This window comes from Physella acuta, unplaced genomic scaffold, assembly GCF_028476545.2.
Source record: "Physella acuta isolate Inbredline_101_S28 unplaced genomic scaffold, ASM2847654v3 ptg000290l, whole genome shotgun sequence".
Classification (NCBI taxonomy): domain Eukaryota; kingdom Metazoa; phylum Mollusca; class Gastropoda; family Physidae; genus Physella; species Physella acuta.
In genome coordinates, this window is record NW_026731809.1 from 313,618 (window position 1) to 335,000 (window position 21,383).

At 36.3% G+C, this 21,383-nt stretch overlaps 1 protein-coding gene across 2 annotated transcripts in view; it reads left to right on the plus strand.

Moving 5' to 3' along the window:
- The first annotated feature begins 781 nt into the window (after positions 1-781).
- The window catches only part of LOC131939705 (neprilysin-1), a 50,310-nt gene continuing 29,708 nt past the window's right edge, over positions 782-21,383 (plus strand). Inside the window, exons 1-2 of one of the 2 annotated variants that reach the window (XM_059298165.1) lie at positions 782-841; positions 14,281-14,385. In XM_059298165.1, coding sequence (XP_059154148.1) covers positions 14,282-14,385 — 104 coding nt within the window. In that variant the 5' untranslated portion in view covers positions 782-841; position 14,281. Of the gene's footprint in view, positions 842-1,540; positions 1,640-14,280; positions 14,386-21,383 lie in introns of those variants that run through there. The other variant, XM_059298163.1, reaches the window with a different exon arrangement.

Here is a 21,383-nt window from a genome sequence, read left to right on the forward strand (position 1 = left end):
ATGTCTGTCCTCTGTGTATGTCTGTCCTCTATATGTGTATGTCTGTCCTCTATATGTCTATGTCTGTCCTCTATATGTCTATGTCTGTCCTCTATATGTCTATGTCGGTCCTCTATATGTCTATGTCCTCTATATGTCTATGTCTGTCCTCTATATGTCTATGTCTGTCCTCTATATGTCTATGTCTGTCCTCTATATGTCTATGTCTGTCCTCTATATGTCTATGTCTGTCCTCTATTTGTCTACGTCTGTCCTCTATATGTCTATGTCTGTCCTGTAATGTCTATGTCGGTCCTCTATATGTCTATGTCTGTCCTCTATATGTCTATGTCCTCTATATGTCAACGTCTGTCCTCTATATGTCTATGTCTGTCCTCTATATGTCTATGTCTATCCTCTATATGCCTGTCCTCTATATGTCTGTCCTCTATATGTCTATGTCTATCCTCTATATGCCTGTCCTCTATATGTCTGTCCTCTATATGTCTATGTCTGTCCTCTATATGCCTGTCCTCTATATGTCTGTCCTCTATATGTCTATGTCTGTCCTCTATATGCCTGTCCTCTATATGTCTATGTCTGTCTTCAACTTTCCCGTCCCTGCTATCAGTGTGCTGACGTCACGCGTACCGTACCAGACGTCCCAGCCGGTGACCCCACTGAGGTGTGCGGCGACAGGGGGGAGGGGCGGGCCAAGCTCCAGGGGTGGGGAGGCGTGGGGTGGTGGCGCAGTTGATGAGCGAGTGAACAACCTGAGCACCGTCGCAGATTGACACTTTCATGGATACATCGTGCAGGGGAGACAACTCTCACAACGTTTGGAAGCTACACCAACTTACATGTGAGTTTACTATATACAAATGTACATTACATCTATAATATAGGCCTACGTGCGTATAAACAAAACAATGTGTATGTTGTAATAGCAGTGATTTGTTTCATCCGGTGCTAGTCATATACTTTATTTTTATAAATACACATATTTATAAACATAAATATTTGTATTATATATATATATATATATATATATATATATATATATATATATATATATATATATATATATATATATATATATATATATATATATATATGTATATATTGTAAAGGAATACATATATATATATAGTAATGGAGTATATATATATATATATATATATATATATATATATATATATATATATATATATATATATATATATATAGACCTACTCAATTCCCTTTAAGTCATGTCCTGGAGTCCCATTGTTTTTGCAGGTTAGTCTTAAAGTGTAACCTAATTAATGTACGTGTATGTGTATGTTTGTATGTAACTCGTGTTATGTAAGAAAGGTTTCCTTGTGACAACAGGAAGGAACAATTTATAAACGAAAACTCGCGGGTCCTTCGCGGCTATTTATAGCCACAATTGCTGGGAAAATGTGCGAGACAAATCGGTGTAATGTTGTTTTTTTTCTCCCTCGGTGTACTAATGTTTTTTGTCCCTGCAACATTTTCACTTCCATGGTTTGCGTGTGTTTCTGCTAGTCATTTATCTAAGCTTGTTGTTAATTCTTAGTTTTACATAGACTCAATGTGTCAAGGATTCCGCTTATGATTGTTATTTACTTTCTTAAACCAAAAAAACGACAGTGAACTTGTGAGTATAAATTATGTATATCTATTAACGTAACTCCCGCTTTTGGACCTAACGATCTATAGGGCAGATGAAGTAGAGGGTATCTGTTTCTTGACCACGGCTAATGAAGGGATGGTGTGGTCAGCAATATACCATTTACCGTCTTTACTTTCCATAGCGTGAGTCAGGTACCATCACAGACGTGTGTAGCCTATATACTGACGCTCCACATACACTCATGTCCTTGATCCGAACTCGAGACTTTCAGGTTAGCTGTCGAGCGCTCTACCGCTCGATCACCCCGTCCCACTGCGTATATTTTAAACTGATGTTAAAGTACATGTGATGCAACAATGATTTCATCTCTGCAATCTTCTGCAGTCCACCCTGGCTATTGATTTCTCAGCGATTGATCTTATCCTATTCTCTGGGGTTGATAAGACAATCGGTGACGTCACCTCTTTGAACCGATTCAATATATCCCATGTGATGATTGATGCTTATAGGTAGAATGTATTTATGGCTGTATACATCAAACGGGGAGGGGGGGGGCATGAGTAGGAATTGTTTTCTTCTGTAAGTAGGCCCTATTTGTACTAAGGTCGGCACGTGTAAGGTGGGGTCAGTGGAGTGTTGGAGGGGGGGGGGGGGTTACGGGAGTTGCGTGTTGTGAGGTTTGTGCAGTGGGGTGTGGGAGGGGGGATTACGGGAGGTGCGTGTTGTGAGGTTTGTGCAGTGGGGTGTGTGTGGGGGGGTTGTTTAGTGTAATCTGTGTAGTGGGTCCATTCAGTGGATATGCAGAGGGGGGGGGTCCATAAAGTGGGGTTTGTGTCTCTTTGTATAAATGATGGGATCTTAACTCTTCCATATTTACGATTATTTGTTTGAGCTATAACAAAAATAAGGCATCTCATGATCTTGTCATAACCACCAGCTTGTAGTGCATGTGTACACGACAAGACGTATTAAATCTTTATTTTTGCAAACTTAAATATCCTAATCCTAACCCTGATCCTAACCTCCTTACCAACAAAAACAAAACCAGCTACAACACGCTCTACCTCCCCCTCCCCTCTCTCCACTTCCCTCTCCACCTTGCAATACCAAAAATTTCAAACATTTCCGGAAAACCATTTTCCTGTTCGATGATTTTTCCGCACGAATTCCGACGTTATATTCTGTCATCTGTGCATCCAACTTTGATTTTAGTTTTTATGAACTTTTTTCATTCCTCCTTCATCCGTCTGGTGGAGAGCTCCGGACATCCGTCTAGACAATAATAGAGAGTGGCAGCAGATTTTGTAGTTAATCTACGACATTAATTTGTTAAGTCTTCTTGAGAGGATGACAACACAATAGATTCGTCCAGTAGCCGACCTAAAAATCAGCTGTAAAATCATTTTTTTTCCTGCACATTGATACGGAATGTCCACAGAATAAAACAAATATAAAAACCTTTATAATAACAAGATTTTAAATGACAATAAAAAAAATAAAGAATCTTGCTCTTTTTAATAAAAGTCACTAACCTTTTTTAGAGGTATTATATACATATATATATATTTTATATATATATATATATGTATATATATATATATATATATATATATATATATATATATATATATATATATATATATATATATATTGTTACGACCCCTCTTCTCTAATCCTTTCGAACTAGTCAGGGGATCGTAAACAAGAAGAAGAAAAAATAAAATTAAATAAAAGCCAACTTCAGTAATCTCTATTTATTCGCCACAAAATACAACATCTAACATTAACCCGCCACCACATGGAACACAATAGGAAAAATACACAACTATCTACAACAACTAAAGTACTTAGTACGACTACCCTACTTGTCCCTAACCGTCTAGCCTAGCCTAAGTCTAAAACATGTCGTGGCTTTCCACTAGCTCACATAGACGACCCCATGTCTGTCTCCCCTAAACCTAGCTATCCGAGACGTCCGTCCGTCTCCGTGTGTGTGTCCCGAGTGTCTGTCCGTGTGTCCCCCTAGTCTCCGGTCTACCCTCCTAAAGTACTCAAGTCGTCCCTCGCTAGTGTGGGAACCTTGTTAATCGAGCCTGACCCCCAGGTCAGGTCAGGACATGACCGTCCATCTCGGCCCTGTGCGATCTGGAAGGTTTTCCCAGCCGTAAAACATGGACCGTCACTAGCCTAGATCAAGCATCAACGGTCGGCCCGTGGTGTCACCTGGTAATTTATGGCTGTTGGCCACGTTAATAGCCGAGTCCCCCAAGTCTCCAAGTCTGCCACGCCCACAGCGTAATCTAATCCGGTGTGGCCATCAAAACCCCCAGACTCTCACGGCCTATGCTGACCAGTGCATTAACATGCCTAAGCATTTCATTTTAATTACCTGGCCCTCCTCGATGGGACCAAACCCAGGTAAAGTTCACTTGGGGTCGTAACACCCCCACCCTTCAAGAAATTAATTCGCCACCACATGGTGAATTAATTGAACATCTCTTACTAGACAACCATACCAATCTCACAATTCCTCAAAAGTCCCAGAATAAACCTAAATGGGACTAAATCCATTTAACATAATCATTACTAAAAAGATAAGAAACGTGGATGATTTAGTCACAATAACAAGTTTGACTAAATACCCCAAACACAATGTCATCAAACATAGACATCAAAGTAATTAAAACAGCAAATCTGCAACACATGTGTCACTGTCGCAAATAATGCTAAGATTGAAAACCAACAGTCTTCGTTTTACTGATAGTTACGTCATCAGTCAACAAAACTTGTCAATACAATTAAAAACTGTCACGAATTCAACAGCATGTAAAACATCAATAACAAATATTTTTTTTCAAACAAGACATGTAAAAGGGTACATTCTTTAAGCCTGAAAACAGTTCATTTTGATTAGAACACTTGCATCCTGGGAAAACATGAAACAGTCAATATAGGAAACAGTTCTATAACAGGTTTGAAACACAAAGGTACACATTGTCATTATGTTTCCGTCTTGCGGGTCATCATGAGTCCGTAAATATAAATCTTTAGCCGAACTTTGTAACGTCGCAGCACAATTTTAGTGAGGGAGATATTATCCGCCCACAACAAATACACCGAGCCGCACAAAGAGAGGTCGATTTCACGCCCCGTCTCTGTGAAAGTGAGGTGATATGCGCTCACATGTACACATTCTCGGTTGACGGGAGAAGTGTGACCCGCTGAGGTCACATTACCGATCTTCCCCGGGTCGGTCAAAGAACAATAAATCAGCTCCGAGATAAGGGGAGGGAAGCCTGAGTTAGGCTCAACTCCAAAACAAGAGGTAATGACTTGGCTCGTCGCCGACGCGGACAAAAGATTCACCGTCTCCTCGATCTCTGGATGTAAAACACCATCCACGTGACCTCCAGGTGAGGTCATGGCCTCCAGGTTGCTGGACTTGGTCGGGGAGAAATCAAATACTGCTGGGATCATGGGAGGACAGCCCGTGTTAGGCTCACCTCCAAGACAATGGGTAACAATTTCGTCTGTTACCGCGGCTGGCAGAAGATTCGTTGACTCGTCTAACTGAAGGTGTAGGTCACCATTCACATGACCTCCAGTTAAGGTCATGACGCCTTCAAGATGACAAGTGGTAAGGTCTTGATCAGATGCAGTTACTGGTTCAGGTTCAGACGAGGACAGCCTGTTCTCATGGGTATTCACTCTCTCGGTGGTTACCGTGATTTCAGCGGTGGTTGTAACCACTGGTTCTGATATTGACTGCCCCTTTTCATGACTGGTCAACATCAGAGTGGTTGCCGTTATATCATCGGTGGTTGTATCCACTGGGTCAGATATTGACAGCCCCTTTTCATGACTGGCCAATAACAGAGTGGTCGCCGTGATTTTATCTAAACCAATAATTTGCTGACTGCCTTCAGTACTTGTCGGCAGACAACTTTCGACTCGTAAGCTATCAGCACGTTTTGACGTTTGTGCTGATTCTGCTAGGTTAGAGTCGACTTCAGGGACTGAGCCAAAGCTAGTGGCAGCCTTAGTCCGAGACTGACAAAACTCACTACCAACTCTATCAGACAACAAACTATCTTCATCTCTATACCGATCCTCGGAAACTACTACACTAGCCTGAGAGAAAACAGAGACAGATTCTGGAAAGTCAAACAACCCACTAATCTGCGCCTCCTCCCATAGCCTAAGTAAATCCCGTTCCCTCCTGATCTCTAATAGTTTAATTTCATGTCCGAACAGTTTCTCTAAACTTTTAATGTTAATTTCCTTCCAAGATTCTGACATGAATATATCCCTCCTGATCTCTAACAACTTATCCTCTTTTTCTCTCGCGATCTCTAACATCTTAACTTGAAACTCTCTCTCAATTTCTTCAACCCTAATTCGTCCTATCTCATAATATTCTATCGAGTCTAGACACTCCTCCTCTAATCTACCTGTATTCACTAACTCAACACAAATATGATCTCGTAGAACTCTATCTCTATCCGACACATCAACCTCTAGTCCTAGCTCCTCAACTAGTCGCAACAACTCTACGCGACAAAACCTGTCTAAAACTTCTAGAGTTGGACACTCAATAAAACTCATTACGTCCATGATTCACACTTACGGAACTTATTCAGCTAAATGGTGGCGGTTAACTAACAAAAATGTGGCTCACAACAAACAACTTTAACTTAAACATTAAAAGTAGGGCTATCACCTTTGACACTTGAAACAGGTAGACACCAGCTATACTGGGCCAACCAAACTAAGATATCCAGCTACACTGGATCACAAACGATTTACTCACGTATACTGGGAATTGACCCTCCAGCTATACTGAGCAAACCAAATAAAAATTACGAATTTATTCACGTACCTGGGAATGACCCTCCAGCTGTACTGAATAAACCCGAACACTCCAGTTCCACTGGACCACACAAAAATATTCGAGTATACTGGGCATTAATCCCTCCAGCTATACTGAATCAACAAAAAAAATTCCAGCTCTACTGGACCAACATAAAAATCAAGCAAAATAAACTCAGTGTCAATACAAAGGTGATAAGCTCGCTACTTACTCAATGTTTGGAAAACTCTCCTGATTCCGTGAACAACTTTACTCTCACTACTCATAAAACTTAAAATCAAACACTAGCTCGTGAGCCCCCAACTGAAAATGGCATCAAAAGAAACTATTCAACTCGTTGTCTGTCCTATCCCGGACTCTAGCCGCCAATTGTTACGCACCCCCTTTTTTCTAATCCTTTCGAACTAGTCAGGGGATCGTAAACAAGAAGAAGAAAAAATAAAATTAAATAAAAGCCAACTTCAGTAATCTCTATTTATTCGCCACAAAATACAACATCTAACATTAACCCGCCACCACATGGAACACAATAGGAAAAATACACAACTATCTACAACAACTAAAGTACTTAGTACGACTACCCTACTTGTCCCTAACCGTCTAGCCTAGCCTAAGTCTAAAACATGTCGTGGCTTTCCACTAGCTCACATAGACGACCCCATGTCTGTCTCCCCTAAACCTAGCTATCCGAGACGTCCGTCCGTCTCCGTGTGTGTGTCCCGAGTGTCTGTCCGTGTGTCCCCCTAGTCTCCGGTCTACCCTCCTAAAGTACTCAAGTCGTCCCTCGCTAGTGTGGGAACCTTGTTAATCGAGCCTGACCCCCAGGTCAGGTCAGGACATGACCGTCCATCTCGGCCCTGTGCGATCTGGAAGGTTTTCCCAGCCGTAAAACATGGACCGTCACTAGCCTAGATCAAGCATCAACGGTCGGCCCGTGGTGTCACCTGGTAATTTATGGCTGTTGGCCACGTTAATAGCCGAGTCCCCCAAGTCTCCAAGTCTGCCACGCCCACAGCGTAATCTAATCCGGTGTGGCCATCAAAACCCCCAGACTCTCACGGCCTATGCTGACCAGTGCATTAACATGCCTAAGCATTTCATTTTAATTACCTGGCCCTCCTCGATGGGACCAAACCCAGGTAAAGTTCACTTGGGGTCGTAACAATATATATATATATATATATATATATATATATATATATATATATATATATTATGCGTGTGTTTGTTTGGTACCAAAATCACGATATTTCGTCTAGAAGATATAAACCTTTAATCTATAATTAGCTATTATATACAAGTTATTGTAGTCAAACAAAAGAAGATCTGATCTCAAGGTCAAGGTTAGATCGAAGGACAAGATCGATTCCGCCTATAATGAACATCAAGGAAGTTATTTACTCTTCTACTATGTTTATCTCCCCTAAGTGCCGCTGTTTACTCCCCTAAAATGTTTACCATAAAAGTTTTGCACAAACAGTATCGCTATCGTTGATAAAGGCCATCAAAGTCCATTGCCATCAAGGTTAAATGTACTCAATATTCAATCTATCCAAAGTTCAATCTAATCAAGATTCAATTTAATATTCCATGTATAGATGTTTTTTCTTCTAACTCTGTCATTAGCTTTGATTATTTAAAAAAAATTGTGTTAGTACTATCTGCGTTAGTTGTTATACATTTCTCTCGTTGGTTGTACTTGCTGTTTAGACTCAGCGTCCATTGTCAACAAGGCTTGACATTGTGGCGTTTATGTGGTTGTTTGAATGATACAATTGAGTAGCTCCCTTCAACGCATGTCGTAGTTTGCTGGGTGGTCAGACGTGTCCTATAGCATCAGGCTCTGATCGTGTGGCTGGGTCAAAACGTGGCAGCACATAGAGACTGGTTATCTTAGGCTCGTTATCTTCGTCTCGTTATCGTAGTCTCGTTATCGTAGTCTCGTTATCGTTGTCTCGTTATCGTTGTCTCGTTATCGTTGTCTCGTTATCGTAGTCTCGTTAGTCTCGTTATCGTAGTCTCGTTAGTCTCGTTATCGTAGTCTCGTTAGTCTCGTTATCGTCGTCTCGTTAGTCTCGTTATCTTCGTCTCGTTATCGTAGTCACATTATCGCAGTCTCGTTATCGCAATCTCATTATCGCTGTCTCGTTATTTTCGTCTCGTTATCGTAGTCTCGTTATCGTCGTCTCGTTATCTTCGTCTCGTTATCGTAGTCACATTATCGCAGTCTCGTTATCGCAATCTCATTATCGCTGTCTCGTTATTTTCGTCTCGTTATCGTAGTCTCGTTATCGTCGTCTCGTTATCTTCGTCTCGTTATCGTAGTCTTTTTATCGTCGTCTCGTTATCTTTCTAAATCGATGATGGTCTTTGGTCTGTTTTTATTTCTTATATCCCATCAGGTGCGTGTAATACAGTGTTACCTTGTTTACTTTTTAGTCTGTAGCGTTGTTAAGTAAAAAAAAAACCATAAGATTATACAATGGCCAGATTTAATATTTTTGGATCCAAATTCTAATATTATTGACATTTGGATGGTTGCGCATTGAAAATCCAAACACAAATTTTATGAATTTTATTTAAACACAAACCCAGTTGTAAATCAACGGAATCACGTAACATCTTGTACAACTACCCTGCCTGTCCTGACATTAACATAGACAGCCATCAACCAGCACTAAGCTGATATCTAGTGCACCCAACATTTGCATGCAGTGTTGACGTGTGGGAGACATCAAACTTGGATGCCCCAGTTCTTATACAGCAACAGCTGCTGAGATGCTGGTGAAGATACACAATGGTAGATAGTTACACAATGGTAGATTCTTACACACAATGGTAGATAGTTACACAATGGTATTTAGCTACACACAATTTTAGAAAGTTACACAGTGGTAGATAGTTTCACACAATGGTAGATTATTACACACAATGGTTGATTTCTTACACACAATGGTAGATAGTTACACAATGGTAGATTCTTACACACAATGGTAGATTCTTACACTCAATGGTAGATAGTTACACAATGGTATTTAGTTACACACAATTTTAGATAGTTAAACAGTGGTAGATAGTTTCACACAATGGTAGATTCTTACACACAATGGTAGATAGTTACACAATGGTAGATAGTTACACACAATTTTAGATATTTACACAATGGTAGATAGTTACACACAATGGTAGATAGTTACAATGGTAGATAGTTACACAATGGTAGATAGTTACAATGGTAGATAGTTACACAATGGTAGATAGTTACAATAATATATATTTACCATGGTAGATAGTTATAATGCTAGAATGTTACACGCAATGGAATATAGTTTCTCGCAATGGTAGATAGTTACAATGTTAGATAGTTACAATAGTATATAGTTATAATGGTAGATAGTTACAATGTTAGAATGTTAAACACAATGGAATATAATTTCTCGCAATGGTAGATAGTTTCAATGGTAGATAGTTACAATGTTAGAATGTTCCACACAATGGAATATAATTTCTCGCAATGGTAGATAGTTACAATGTTAGAATGTTACACACAATGGAATATAGTTTTTCGCAATGGTAGATAGTTACAATGGTAGATATTTACAATGTTAGAATGTTACACACAATGGAATATAGTTTCTCGCAATGGTAGATAGTTACAATGTTAGAATGTTACACACAATGGAATATAGTTTCTCGCAATGGTAGATAGTTACAATGTTAGAATGTTACACACAATGGAATATAGTTTCTCGCAATGGTAGATAGTTACAATGTTAGAATGTTACACACAATGGAATATAGTTTCTCGCAATGGTAGATAGTTACAATGTTAGAATGCTACACACAATGGAATATAGTTTCTCGCAATGGTAGATAGTTACAATGGTAGATATTTACAATGTTAGAATGTTACACACAATGGAATACAGTTTCTCGCAATGGTAGATAGTTACAATGTTAGAATGTTACACACAATGGAATATAGTTTCTCGCAATGGTAGATAGTTTCAATGTTAGAATGTTACACACAATGGAATATAGTTTCTCGCAATGGTAGATAGTTACAATGTTAGAATGTTACACACAATGGAATATAGTTTCTCGCAATGGTAGATAGTTACAATGTTAGAATGCTACACACAATGGAATATAGTTTCTCGCAATGGTAGATAGTTACAATGGTAGATATTTACAATGTTAGAATGTTACACACAATGGAATACAGTTTCTCGCAATGGTAGATAGTTACAATGTTAGAATGTTACACACAATGGAATATAGTTTCTCGCAATGGTAGATAGTTACAATGTTAGAATGTTACACACAATGGAATATAGTTTCTCGCAATGGTAGATAGTTACAATGTTAGAATGTTACACACAATAGAATATAGTTTCCCGCAATGGTAGATAGTTACAATGTTAGAATGTTACACACAATGGAATATAGTTTCTCGCAATGGTAGATAGTTACAATGTTAGAATGTTACACACAATGGAATATAGTTTCTCGCAATGGTAGATAGTTACAATGTTAGAATGTTACACACAATGGAATATAGTTTCTCGCAATGGTAGATAGTTACAATGTTAGAATGTTACACACAATGGAATATAGTTTCCCGCAATGGTAGATAGTTACAATGTTAGAATGTTACACACAATGGAATATAGTTTCTCGCAATGGTAGATAGTTACAATGTTAGAATGTTACACACAATGGAATATAGTTTCTCGCAATGGTAGATAGTTACAATGTTAGAATGTTACACACAATGGAATATAGTTTCCCGCAATGGTAGATAGTTACAATGTTTGAATGTTACACACAATGGAATATAGTTTCTCGCAATGGTAGATAGTTACAATGTTAGAATGTTACACACAATGGAATATAGTTTCCCGCAATGGTAGATAGTTACAATGTTAGAATGTTACACACAATGGAATATAGTTTCCCGCAATGGTAGATAGTTACAATGTTAGAATGTTACACACAATGGAATATAGTTTCCCGCAATGGTAGATAGTTACAATGTTAGAATGTTACACACAATGGAATATTCTCGCAATGGTAGATAGTTACAATGTTAGAATGTTACACACAATGGAATATAGTTTCCCGCAATGGTAGATAGTTACAATGTTAGAATGTTACACACAATGGAATATAGTTTCTCGCAATGGTAGATAGTTACAATGTTAGAATGTTACACACAATGGAATATAGTTTCCCGCAATGGTGTATTTGACTGGATGTGAGGGAAGACCGTTTTGCACAGCTTGGCCCCAGAGTTTTTGGACAAATTATCTTACCAATAAAAGAAAACAGAAACTTTTGTTAAATTTTACTATTTAAACAGAAATTTAGAAAACCAGAAAACACACGCATACTATAGTTTATTTCATGCTTAGGTTAAAAAAATTCCCTGACAAACATAAGCATATTTGCTAAAAATAAAATCAGTCCCAGAATTCCATTTATTGGGTCACGCTGATCTTAGCTTAGTTGTGAAAACAACAATTAATAAAAAAATTAATTACATAGTTAATTGCGTCTATCAGCGGAATACATTACAGCCAACAAAACACATTCCACCTCATGCCATACCTAGACACTAACAAGAGCAGACAACCAATTTTGTTGTCTCTACAGCTAGTTGGAGACAACAAAAGGGGGATCATCTAAACATTTTTTTAAATTCTGCTCTCCCATTATTTCCTGAGATGGACAACCAAACGCAGGATTTGCACAAAGTTTTTTCTCTTCAATACAAGAATAAGATTCTTTCTATAACTTCTTTCAATACAAGAATAACATTCTTTCTATAACTTCTTTCAATACAAGAATAACATTCTTTCTATAACTTCTTTCAATACAAGAATAACATTCTTTCTTTAATTCTTTCAATACATGAATTACATTTTTTCTATAACTTCTTTCAATACAAGAATAACATTCTTTCTATAAATTCTTTCAATACATGAATAACATTCTTTCTATAAATTCTTTCAATACAAGAATAACATTCTTTCTATAAATTCTTTTAATACAAGAATAACATTCTTTCTATAACTTCTTTCAATACATGAATAACATTCTTTCTATAAATTCTTTTAATACAAGAATAACATTCTTTCTATAAATTCTTTCAATACATGAATAACATTCTTTCTATAAATTCTTTCAATACAAGAATAACATTCTTTCTATAAATTCTTTCAATACAAGAATAACATTCTTTCTATAAATTCTTTTAATACAAGAATAACATTCTTTCTATAACTTCTTTCAATACATGAATAACATTCTTTCTATAAATTCTTTCAATACAAGAATAACATTCTTTCTATAAATTCTTTTAATACAAGAATAACATTCTTTCTATAACTTCTTTCAATACATGAATAACATTCTTTCTATAAATTCTTTTAATACAAGAATAACATTCTTTCTATAAATTCTTTCAATACATGAATAACATTCTTTCTATAAATTCTTTCAATACAAGAATAACATTCTTTCTATAACTTCTTCCAATACAAGAATAACATTCTTTCTATAAATTCTTTCAATACATGAATAACATTCTTTCTATAAATTCTTTCAATACATGAATAACATTCTTTCTATAACTTATTTCAATACAAGAATAACATTCTTTCTATAAATTCTTTCAATACATGAATAACATTCTTTCTATAAATTCTTTCAATACAAGAATAACATTCTTTCTATAAATTCTTTCAATACATGAATAACATTCTTTCTATAAAGTTTTTCAATACATGAATAACATTCTTTCTATAACTTCTTTCAATACAAGAATAACATTCTTTCTATAACTTCTTTCAATACAAGAAGAACATTCTTTCTATAACTTCTTCCAATACAAGAATAACATTCTTTCTATAAATTCTTTCAATACATGAATAACATTCTTTCTATAACTTATTTCAATACAAGAATAACATTCTTTCTATAAATTCTTTCAATACATGAATAACATTCTTTCTATAAATTCTTTCAATACAAGATTAACATTCTTTCCATAAATTCCTTAAACACAAGAATAACATTTTTTCTATAACTTCTTTCAATACAAGAATAACATTCTTTCTATAAATTCTTTCAATACATGAATAACATTCTTTCTATAACTTATTTCAATACAAAAATAACATTCTTTGTATAAATTCTTTCAATACAAGAATAACATTCTTTCCATAAATTCCTTAAACACAAGAATAACATTTTTTCTATAAATTCTTTCAATACAAGAATAACATTTTTTCTATAAATTCCTTCTCAAATCCACAGGATGACAAAAAAAAGATGAGTGAAAAGTAACCTGACTTATAAGAATTATTTCCTTTGAATAAATTATCTCCCCACTAAGCCCACATAATATGAAAAACGTTTTTACAAGAATGACTTCCTTTCTGTAAGCAACCTCTCTTTGTGTCCACGGAATGACAACCGTGTCTGTGATAAGCCAGGGTGGCTTCCCTTATCAAATGATGCTACAGCTTTTTCTCTTCTATAAAATTATCCCTCCTCCATGCTCACACAAAGCCAAGCAAATATGTGAGAGGCCAAAAGTTTCTTCCCTTATCAAAAGATGCAAGAATTACTTCCCTTGAACAAGGATACGATAACTACTTCCCTTCTATAAAATTATCTCCCCTCCATGCTCTCTAAAATTCCAACCAAAGCTGTGAGAGGCCAACAGTTTCTCCCCTTATCAAAAGATGCAAGAATTACTTCCCTTGAATAAATTATCTCCCCTCCACAGAATGAGCTCGCGAACTGAGATGAAGCTGAAGGACCCGCCCTCAGAAGACGGGAAGGATTCCAGCTACACAAACAGCCGGACCGTTCTGACCACCGATGATATCAGGTCAGTTCATTTTTTTTAATCTAGTGATTAGTTATCGATTTGGGCATTCCTTTCCCCCGCACCCCCTCCCCCACCCCCGCTTCTCTAGGCTAATCAAGCAACAGGGGCGATAACTGGTTAAATTCTATTAGCCGACAAAATCGACTTTCATTTAGTTACGTGCTTGAAGCTAAATATAGAACATACAGACCCAGCCCATCGATTTTAGATCAAGTTCTGATCACTTCCTGGTCCTTAGAAACTTCTAGAACGTGTCTTGTTTAGCTGAGCATCTAAAAGGTTATATGAATAAGGAAATACAGTCAGACCACATCATCTGTGTATACTGTCATCCCACTTTGACCCTAATCTGCCTGGATCAAAACACAATACAGACCGATTGTTAACATTTTGTTAGTCTCTTTTATCGGGAGTTAAGTCTAGAATTGTTATAAGAAAAATTTGAGTTCTTTCCCTTTTTATACCAATTGATCCGGAGTTACAGTTCTTTTACAAGTTTTTTTTTAAATCGAGTTACTTCCCCTATCTAAATAGGTTGAATTAAGAAAAACATCACTTTTTTAAAGGTGTATCGCTAAACACACTGCACCCTAATTACATTTTCTCATGCCTCAAAACTTGTCACCTGAACCACACCTTACTTACCTTTACCCTTCTCCCCTACACCCCCACCCCTTTTTTTAATTACAAAAAGTGCCTAACAAAACTCTGAGTGGTATAGATTTACAAATACAAATCTCCTCTAAAACTGCACGTCTTTGCTGTTTGTTTGCTGGCCTGTAAACGCCCATTTCTCTAGCTGTTACTGGAGACTACGCAAGTTATAACATTTTGGTTGACAATTTACGGTATATTATATACGGTATATTATATACGGTATATTATATACGGTATATTAAATCCCTCGCTGCTTTGTACATAGTTATTGTCGTCACACAAATGGTGGTTGAGGGGTCAAGGTCAGCGCAGCCACCACATCAATGGCTGACACACTCACACACACACACATAGACATTCACACATCCACTCAAACACACCAACATACACATACACATGGAGCAAACAGTCACATAAATTATACAACAAAAAGGCTGGAAGGTGAGTATGTGAGGGGAGTATGTAGACAGTATGGCCTGATCGCTATATGTATATGTATATATATATATATATATATATATATATATATATATATATATATATATATATATATATATATATACTGTTTTGTGGGGTGCTTTTTTATCTCAAGTTCCACCACCGCCATTTCTCTCATCCAAACATAGGGGAGTCAAGGTTACTAGTAGCATAATAATATCAGTTTAATGAATAGGGTTTTGTAACTAATATCAAGCTCACCGTTTGCTACTTAACATGTGCAAGAATGGGGTATCAGAATAGGCATGAAATCGATCCCTGAACTATTGATCGCTGTACCTGAAGGCAGACTAACCCCACCCCTCCCCGCCCTTCTTGTATATCAACGTGTCTTGACGGTAGAAAATGCAGTGTCTCCGTCAACAAAAAAGTGCGGCAGCCACCAGACATTTTTTTTTAAACGTACGTGACCCTAACAGGCCGTGGTGACCTTGAAATCTAGGTCGCCCCTACCTGTGAGAAGGTGTCCACGTCACCACCGAGTGTCACCATTATTTCAGTGACCTAAGACGGTGACACAATCGCTCATTCTACTTGTCCTAATCAGTCCTAATTAAGGGCAGCCCAACACGGAAATTAAAATTAAAATAAATGACTCGGATTTATTGTACTGGTGTTGATCGAAACCACTCAATTAATTCAATCAACTTTCTCTCTCTCTCATTTTCTCTCTCTTCATCTCCCCCTCCCCCCTCTCTCTCCTTCTCTTCCTCTCCCTCTCTCTTCTTCTCTCTCTCCCTCTCTCTCCCTCTCTCTCTCCCTCTCTCTCTCTCTTCTTCTCTCTCTCCCTCTCCCCCCTCTCTCTCCCTCTCTCTCATTCTCTCTCTCTCTTCCTCGCCCCCCTTCCCTCTCTCCCTCTCTTCCTCTCCCTCTCTCTCCCCTCTCTCTCCCTCTCTTTCTCCCTCTATCTCCCCCCTCTCTCTCTCCCTCTCTCTCTTCCTCTCTCTTCCACTCTCCCTCTCTCTCCTTCTCTTTTTCCCTCTCTCTCTCTCTCCCTCTCTCTTCCTCTCTCCCCCTCTCCTTCTCCCACTATCGCTCCCACTCTCTCTCTCCCTCTCTCTCCCTCTCTCTCCCTCTCTCTCTCCCTCTCTCTCTCCCTTTGCCTCTCCCTCTCTCTCCCTCGCTCTCTCTCTCTCCCTCTTTCTCTCTCTCCATCTCTCTCCCCCCCTCTCTCTCTTACTATTGCTCAGTTGCTCTCTCTTTCTAACTGGCATTTACTGTCTGTAGTTATCTTTCTTTCATGTCTGCCTTACTCAAGATCCCAATTCACTAGATTCCCACTTTCCAGTTCCCAATTTACTAGATTCCCACTTTCCAGTTCCCAATTTACTAGATTCCCACTTTCTAGTGCTCAATTCACTAGATTCCCACTTTCCAGTTCCCAATTTACTAGATTCCCACTTTCTAGTTCTCAATTCACTAGATTCCCACTTTCTAGTGCTCAATTCACTAGATTCCCACTTTCCAGTTCCCAATTTACTAGATTCCCACTTTCCAGTTCTCAATTAATTAGATTCCCACTTTCCAGTTCCCAATTTACTACATTCCCACTTTCCAGTTCCCAATTTACTAGATTCCCACTTTCCAGTTCTCAATTAATTAGATTCCCACTTTCCAGTTCCCAATTTACTACATTCCCACTTTCCATTTTTCAATTTACTAGATTCCCACTTTCCAGTTCTCAATTTACTAGATTCCCACTTTCCAGTTCCCAATTTACTAGATTCCCACTTTCCAGTTCCCAATTTACTAGATTCCCACTTTCCAGTTCCCAATCTACTAAATTTCCACTTTCCAGTTCTCAATTCACTAGATTCTTACTTTCCAGTTCCCAATTTACTAGATTCTTACTTTCCAGTTCCCAATTTACTAGATTCCCACTTCCCACTTTCCAACAGATGACTTTATTTTCATAACTCACGACGCCTTCTACCGTACGGTCGCGTCAAATGTGCTAATGTAATCAAGGGGGGAGGGGGATGGGTGAATTCTGGTACACAGAATCTCATTAAATATGTATTAACTGTAACCTTTACCCTAGCCTGGAAGACTAATTTGAATATTAATGTACGTCACAAAGCTCAAAACAAAAAGCCAGCCATGGTTTAATTCAATTAGTGTAATTATGCGTACAATTAAGTCTGATAAGAAAGAGCAATTTACATTTGAGTTGAATTGGGTGATAATTTTAATAGTTGCTTCTCTTGTTTAATAGCAGGTGGGGTAAAGTGTTCTTTAAAATGTTTTCAACTAGTCCAAAGGAAATTGTTTCTACCGTTGTGTACTGAAGGAATTCTGTTTTATCCGTTACTCTTATCTTTTTTAAGGATATTGTTACTTTAATTGCACTCAAGGAAATTAATTAAATACTGTGCTAAAAGGGAATTCTAGTTTAAATGTTCTACTGTATCAAGGTCTTGTTTCAAAACTTGTGTATTATGGTTTAGTGAATTCGAGCAAACTTGTGAATTATGAACAAATTTTATCTCTAAGTAAATAACAACATAAGTTTCTGCATCTAGTTGGACATTTTGTCGTTACCTGAATGTTATCTCGGCTGATTCAAGCAGTTGAATGTGTAGTTTTATTGTCGCCCGTGTCCACATCAATTAGTGCAGGTTTACTTGTCATTGTTGTTATACTGGATGCACCTACTGTCCTCATCATAAAATTTCACTGTCATTTTGAACTAAACTGAGTTACATATTTATATAGAACCCCACATTGATAAAATGTATGCATCTATTTTATAAATGATTGAAATATTAAAATATCAAATTTTAAAAAATGCACATGCATATTCATTTTAACACGATAAAATACAATCAAACAATTTTTTTTAATTCATTGAAATGGAGATTAAAATTACATGTCTTTAGCATAAATTAAATAAATGTCTAATTTTTTTTTTAATAGATTGAGTATCAATATGATTTCCACTAAACTTGTCGTTTTAAGTATGTAGCATGTTTGGATATGAAAATTTGATTCTTTGAAAAGCACCAAATTCTTATGACCTTAGAGAACTATACTAAAACAAAGCTTTGTTTTTGAAAATACAAAAAAAATGCTAGATTTTGTGATTTCACTAAACTTCAACCTTTGATCTAAAAAATACCAATATTTTAGAATCATGAGAAATTTACTAAACTTTACGCTTTGTTATTTTTTTTAAAATCCGCATAAGCTAGATCCCGTGAACTAAGGGTTTCTGGTGCAAGATGTCAACTTTCACGTTTACGTTGCGGTGTTCAAGTTTTCTATATTTGGTAATTTAACTTTTTACTTTCTCGTAGATACGAAGTATAGAGAAAGTCTTGTAATCGTGCAAAAAAAATATCGAGATTTTTACAAATCTCGACGTTTTACACCTCACTGATACGGAAAAACATAATTTTGCAATCTTGTCCGTATGTCTGTGTGTGTGTGTGTGTGTGTGTGTGTGTGTGTGTGTGTGTGTGTGTGTGTGTGTGTGTGTGTGTGTGTGTGTGTGTGTGTGTGTGTGTGTGTGTGTGTGTGTGTGTGTGTGTGTGTGTGTGTGTGTGTGTGTGTGTGTGTGTGTGTGTGTGTGTGTGTGTGTGTGTGTGTGTGTGTGTGTGTAAACACGATAACTTTAGAACCGTGACAGCTAGGTTGATGAAATTTCATATATAAGTATTTTATCAAAATCGTAGATCCTGATCAACTTTTGAGCGATTTCCGATAACCGGAAGTGGTACTTTTTCAACTTTGAATTTTTCAAAAGCCTATAACTTGAGTACTATTTCAGATAGATAAATGAAATTTCACATGTGAGTAAAAGATCTAATTCTCTACCTTCTGTCAAATTTTGAGAAATTTCCGTTGACCTAAAGTACTAATTTACGCTATTTCCGATTTCTCAAAAAAAACGCATATAAATTTATAAAGTACTAATAATATTGCGCACTATTATGCACATTTTGTTTTGGCGTTCGCTTGGTGCGCAATTCTTTTTTCTATGAGATTCTATTCTATTTTTAAAAGTTTAAGTAATTAAAAATCATGTCTATATTCCAAGTTATATAAGAATATTCGAGAAAGTTTAGGGGAGATCACTCCCGGTTTGTTTATTTTGATTTAGGTGTGGTTTGATTTGTACAATGAATAAACTTTATTTTAAAATTCTAAGATAGTATGAAGACATTGTAGCAGTTTTACGCGCATTAGTTGTTCATAGATCACGACAATAAGAAATCGACTTCGACTAATAGGTAAATATTATATATATATATATATATATATATATATATATATATATATATATATATATATATTTATATTTATATTTATATTTATATATATATATATATATATATATATATATATATATATATATATATATATATATATATATATATATGTATATATATATATATATATATATATTTATTTATTTATTTATTTATTTATTTATTTATATATATATATATACATTCATAAAAGGAAAATTGTGCTACATCCAGCTAAACTAATAATCGACTATAGATAAACATGTTTACTATTAACTGTGAGCCCTTCAAAGGCATTATATATATATATATATATATATATATATATATATATATATATATATATATATATATATATATATATATATATATATATATATATATATATATATATATTATGTAGACCTGGGGAAAAAATTCCCGTTAAAAGGGAAGTAACTCATGTTTTAAAAATCTAGTGTAAAACTAGGTGAGTTATCAGAACATTACCGCGCTAGTATGGTTTCAGTTAATGTCCCAATTTAGATTACGTCAAAAGCAATGGAGCTGAGTTTTCAGCCGGAAGTAGATGCATCAGGCAAATACGTGGTGGCCATTTTGTTTTTATGTTGGCACACTGTTAAGTCTGAAATCACTTAACCAACTTTCCATTGAATATAATCATCTAAATGGGATTCAGCTCATTAAAACAATACACCCTAATGACGTGTTCATTTATAAACTTTATTATAAGTCATCTCCATGAAGGTGAAATTAAAGTCAAATTAAAAAGTGGGTCGAAAATTTAACAGGCTTGATTACGCAATAGAGTCCTTGTAATTTTTGCGACTAAATAAACGTCACAGCACAATTGGCATGTTCATATTTACACGGAGATTTGATACAGACTTTACAAACGCTTTATTAAATAAACCGGGAGTGATCTCCCCTAAACTTTCTCGAATATTCTTATATAAAATAACAGGGGATGGGAACTCGGGCTATAGACATGATTTTTAATCCATTTTAAATAATTAAAGTTTTAAAAATAGAATAAAATCTCGTAGACAAATTAATTGCACACCAAGTGAACGCGAAATAAAAAAGCGCATAATAGTGCGCAATATTATTATTACTTTTAAAATTTACATTAGTTTTTTGAGAAATCGGAAGTAGCGTAAAGTACTACTTCCAGTCAACGGAAATGACTCAAAATTTAATAGAAGGTAGAGAATTAGATCTTTTACTTACGTATGAAATTTCATTTATCTATCTGAAATAGTACTCAAGTTATAGGCTTTTGAAAAATTCAAAGTAGGAAAAGTACCATTTCCGGTTATCGGAAATCGCTCAAAAGTTGATACGGATCTACGATTTTGATTAAATACTTATATATGAAATTTCATCAACCTAGCTGTAACGGTACTCAAGTTATCGTGTTTACACACGGACACACACACACACACACACACACACACACACACACACAGACATACGGACAAGATTGCAAAATTATGTTTTTCCGTATCAGTGAGATGCAAAACGTCGAGATTTGCAAAAATCTCGATTTTTTTTTTTTTTTTTTGCACGATTACAAGACTTTCTCTATACTTC